This window comes from Magallana gigas, chromosome 9 (assembly GCF_963853765.1).
Source record: "Magallana gigas chromosome 9, xbMagGiga1.1, whole genome shotgun sequence".
In the NCBI taxonomy this organism is placed as follows: domain Eukaryota; kingdom Metazoa; phylum Mollusca; class Bivalvia; order Ostreida; family Ostreidae; genus Magallana; species Magallana gigas.
This window is the reverse complement of record NC_088861.1, coordinates 12986135-12991093: the sequence shown is the minus strand read 5'-3', so window position 1 is coordinate 12991093 and position 4959 is coordinate 12986135. Positions and strand designations below refer to the sequence as shown.

Genomic DNA, 4959 nt, shown 5'->3' with positions numbered 1-4959 from the left:
AGTGATGACAAAACATGGACCCGATTTAACATTGACAAGGAAACGCGCGTCTACACTATGACATACAAGTGCAGTGTCGGTGACAAAATGGCGCGACCTTTATTGTCAGTTCCCGTTTCCTGGAGTACTCTAAAAGGCCACGGTGACCGCAAATCGGGATTACCTGTGCGGATCCAAAAAAAAGCAATTCTGGTTAATGTTGATGATGTGTATTTGAAAATGAAACAAATGTTTGATCATTGTGATAAAGTAAGGTAAAATTGGGGCTGTCTCTCATTATCTCACAAGAAATTGGAATGTTTCCACTGATTTTTACATGCACATTATATAAATTAAATCTATGGATACATGGCATTCATGATTGTTTTAAAAATCAAATCTTTGGGTTATGATGTATATTCATTGCAGGAAAGCTTCGAGAGAGCTGCAAATAGAAAGAAAATACTTTAAGGAACAAACGCGCGCGGTTAAGTCCTTGCGATAGTCAATAGTCCTCTGTATATTTCTTTTCACATTTTGATGTCATATTTTACGACCCATATAAACTAAATGTCATCGAGTTCTCTTTTCTCTGGCTGTGAATTCGTTCTAGGTTTATTTCTGACTTAATTAGTAATCAGGTGGTTTTTTTCTGTACTAGGTAATGTCACCTGTCGAGTTTCTCTTTAGCGTACGTAGTGGCAATAAGAAAACCGGATGAACTTTTATATTGTCCTTACAAGTAAAGTGCTCTGATATAATATAATTAACCAAGTGTATTGTTATTGACATTAAAGACCATAGATCAATATATCCTAAATTTTTAAACTCTGAAATACTTGCTGTAATCTTTGTGGAGATTTTAATTTCTCCGTGAGAATTGTTCTTCATTGAACCTTGTTGATCTTTCTACAAATGTTGCGTCTTTTTAACTTTTCTTGACTTGGAGAGGCCTAGTCAGATTATTGTCTGTGAGTTAAATACACTGGGATGAACTGAGATATGATTGTATATCATAATGACTCTAATGATAAAGTTTAAGTTTGTTTAACTTGACTTGTTTAGTTTGATTATGGGTTATGAGCTATTTACAGTGAATGAAGGAGACAATTTCATTTGAATCTGCCCGTTACTAGTAACGGTTAAGTCTGCTTTTCTTCATTTGGTTACATGTAGTTATGTATTTTTTTACGAGGTATTTACATCGGGTGAATGAGGCGATTTTATATCGATGGTTTTCTTTCACTTGTCACTGAAAACAGTCTGTAAAGTTTGTTTTTCTTGACTTATTTAGTAGTGTATGACCTATTTACATTGCATGAATAAGACGAGTTTGTATGTATCTACCGGTAAAGTTTGATTTTGTATGTATCTCCCGGTAAAGTTTGATTTTGTAAGTATCTACCGGTAAAGTTTGATTTTGTATGTGTCTACCGGTAAAGTTTGTTTTGTATGTGTCTATTGGTAAAGTTTAGTTTTGTAAGTATTTACCGGTATTTTTATTTTGTAAGTATCTACCGGTTAAGTTCGATTTTGTATGCGTCTACCGGTAAAGTTTGATTTTGTAAGTATCTACCGGTAAAGTTTGTTTTGCATGTATCTACCGGTAAAGTTTGATTTTCTTGACTTGGTTGGTAACAGGCTGGATGACGTATAAAATGTCGTCACCATCTGCACACAGATCCCCCGGACGCTGTAGCTTGCAGTTATCAACGTAGGTCAGGAACTGACCGTTCTGGTCAATAACATGCAACACGTCGTTGTACTCGTCTGCTACAACGATGTGGCATTTGCTATTGGTGGCCACTCCCGAGCAACCAAAGCTCTTGTACCTGTTGCTCTGCATGTTGCCCGAGTAATTGAACCTGAAGATCCCGTACTTGTCAACCACTACGACGCGACGAGCTCCAAGATCAGACACAACAACATCGAGGTTGGCATTCTCGTCGATGAAATCCGCTCGGCAATACAACTGCTCCCCTTTCACGTTGAACTGAATCTCTTGCTTGACTTTGGATCCCGAGTAACGAACCACTTTACACATGACTAGATCCTCAGATTCCATTGTGACCAGTAAGTCGTTGGCAGCCGTCGTGCAAAGGGCCATTGGAAACCATTTCTGGAATTTGATCAGGTTTTCTATCTTGCCGTTATTTCTGACCACGTTGACACACTTCCCGTTGTGATCACTGTACATCAGCTGTGCATCACTGGTCAGTGCAAGATCAAATGGCTGATTTCCAGACTCGGTGGTAGCTTTCTCTACAAACTTTCCTTCTGAATTCATCTGCTTAATAATCTTGTTATTGCCACAGACGAAAATCTGATTCGTGCTCGATGCACAGGCGATCTTGTAAGTATAGGTATATCCGGTCTCCATCGTGTCCATGACCCACGGGGCATTAGCAAAGATGTTGGTTTCTTCAGACACCATGTTCGCCTCAAGATCTGTGCTTGAGAAAAAATCCAACAATGGACCATCATCTCTCTTTTCCCTTTTGGTGCTTTCCATCACGCTGCTGTGTTCTGTTGGAGCCGTATGTGGAGTTGGGTTTACAGAGCTTACGACTTCATCGTCTGCACCGTTGCTTGCATTTGATAAATTATTGAGTTCTTCACTATGATAAAGTGTAGATTTAGCCTCTTTATTCTCTTTGCTAAGTTCTGCTGTTGCTTTCGAACTGAACTTCACGTGATGTATACCGGCTATGTGCTTCGTTATGAGCAGTGGCGAGTCGTCAAGACAACCAGAATCTTTTTGTGTTTCAGAATGACACCTCGGATCCAAAATACCATTTGGGTGTTTGGAAGGTTTCAGGATGGACCTCTGATGATGAATTTCTTCACAGGGTTCATTCTCAGGACTACATTTTAGGTCCGAAAGACCATCTGGTTCTTTGAAAGATTTTAAAATGGACCACTGATGAGTTTCCTCACATGGCTCATTCACTGGACTACATTTTGGATCCAAAATGCAATTCGGCTCTTTGGAAGGTGTTAATGTGGACTTCGGATCAGTTTCTACACATGGTTCATTCATCGGCTCTATTGGGATATCAATTTCCATGTTTTTTGCTACAGATATTTCGGATTTAGCTTTCGGACTTGAAATTTCAGCTTTTTTGTCCTTTGGTCCACTAAGTGTTTTAGGACTTGAGGGATTGGAAATCTCAACCTTTTGATCCTGTGGACTTGTGGGTGTTTTAGGACTAGAGGGATTGGAAATTTCAACCTTTTGATCCTGTGGGCTTGTGGGTGTTTTAGGACTAGTGGGATTGGAAATCTCAACCTTTTGATCCTGTAGGCTTGTGGGTGTTTTAGGACTAGAGGGATTGGAAATATCAACCTTTTGATCCTGTGAGCTTGTGGGTGTTTTAGGGCTAGAGGGTATAGATGTCTTAGGACTAGATGGTGTTGGTATCTTGGAGCTGGAAGACAAAGATGTGTTAGTTTGCACTGTGGTCTTTGAAGTTATTTCAGCGTGACCATTCATGCTGGAAAATGATTTTGATTTAGATTCCTTCAGACTTTTTACCGTTGCTGCAAAACTTGGGCTTGTTGCGGCCTGTTCTTTTTGACTTGTGGCCTTTGAGCTGAATTCTTTAGGTACAGCAAGTTTTCTCGTTACCTTAGGACTGAGGGCAACCACAAGGTCCTTTGTGGCCTTTGATATGGATTCCATAAGCTCGTTCAGTTCCGATAACTTGTCATCTTTTGATTTTGATGAACTGCTTTCATTTTTGGCAACCGGAGAACTATCGACCGAGCTTGCCTCTGAACCGGAAATGCCATTTTCCTGTGGTTTTATTTCCGTTTTGACAGACCATGGTATAACTCCGATGATCTGGCACAGCTTGTCTTCAGTGAGATGTTTTGGTTGAAATTTAGTGACCGTCACATCATAACTGGCGGGCATTTTTCTAAAATGTTCATTCTTTGACTGATATTTCGCCAGCTTTTTATTGTTGTCTGTCGCAAGAAATTCGCGATATTCTTTTATAGCTGCCTTTATCTCAGAGGCGGACGATTTGAATTTCGATTTAAGAGACTGAAGGAAGTCGATGTCTTCCTTTTCCATCTTTCCAGCTTCGGACAGATATTTGTTAATGACAAGGTCAACCACCTTATGCAGCTCGTCACCTAGATCCAGAATCACATTCTTTCTATCTTTATGCTGCCTTGTGACCGAGGAAAGAAGCTCTTCAACTTTACCTAAATTGGAATCATACGATGGTCCAATGTTGTCCTCCAAATCCAGCAGGTCCTTCCGGATTTTGTCCTTCTTTGAGACGCTCAGCGACTCACATATGTCAGACAAAAGTTCCAAGTGAGAATCTTGTAATTTGTTTGACAGAATGCAGTTCATGCACACAGGCATGTCACTTTTATGACCACATAACGATTTCACCTCCTCCTCCGCTGAATTTTCCATCTTGAAACTTTCGACGGCAGAGTAGTGCTAAACTTCTCTTCCTTTCTCTCTCTAACACTATTTTGAAAATTAAAAAATAATCTTCAGTACACGTGTCCCTTTTTTTATTAATCATACCATTTTCAAAGAAAGCTGTAGAAGACGGTAAAAAATAAAACTTACGTTTGTGATCAGTTTCAGATCGACATGGCGGCTTGTCTGTTCCTTGACTTTCTCTATGTCCTCTATACGTTATGTAATGTCCTGGCAAATCCAAATAGTCTCCCTGACACAGCAATATAAACGTACACGTCACGGGATGACGTAGAACACGTGTTCTTCAATTCTCCTTTGATACGGTCTGATGGATTTATGACTGTGCTTGCGGTTTATCTCATTTATATTAAGATCATTGCGTTCCATTTTTAAATTCATGTTATTTTAATATTATTTTGGTGTATATTATATGAATGTTTGATAAGAAAAGTGTCTCTTTCATGCACAGCCCAACCCCCTCCTGCAAAATTCAAATTTATTTATATTATAAAATTACCAGAAAACATGCCTCA

At 39.3% G+C, this 4959-nt stretch overlaps 1 protein-coding gene across 1 annotated transcript; it reads right to left on the bottom strand.

Annotated features, from left to right (window-relative positions):
* Positions 1-435: 435 nt before the first annotated feature.
* Positions 436-4706, bottom strand: LOC105321997 (uncharacterized). The gene is made up of 2 exons (XM_066071643.1): positions 4574-4706; positions 436-4468 (listed from the first exon to the last, which is right to left on the bottom strand). The coding sequence occupies exon 2, from the start codon at positions 4409-4411 to the stop codon at positions 1580-1582; it is 2832 nt and encodes a 943-aa protein (XP_065927715.1). The 5' UTR covers positions 4412-4468; positions 4574-4706; the 3' UTR covers positions 436-1579.
* Between the last annotated feature and the right edge of the window lie 253 nt (positions 4707-4959).

Bases quoted from the DNA above. Each gene is read 5' to 3' on its own strand.
- LOC105321997 (XM_066071643.1), bottom strand. From the start codon at position 4,411: ATGGAAAATTCAGCGGAGGAGGAGGTGAAATCGTTATGTGGTCATAAA.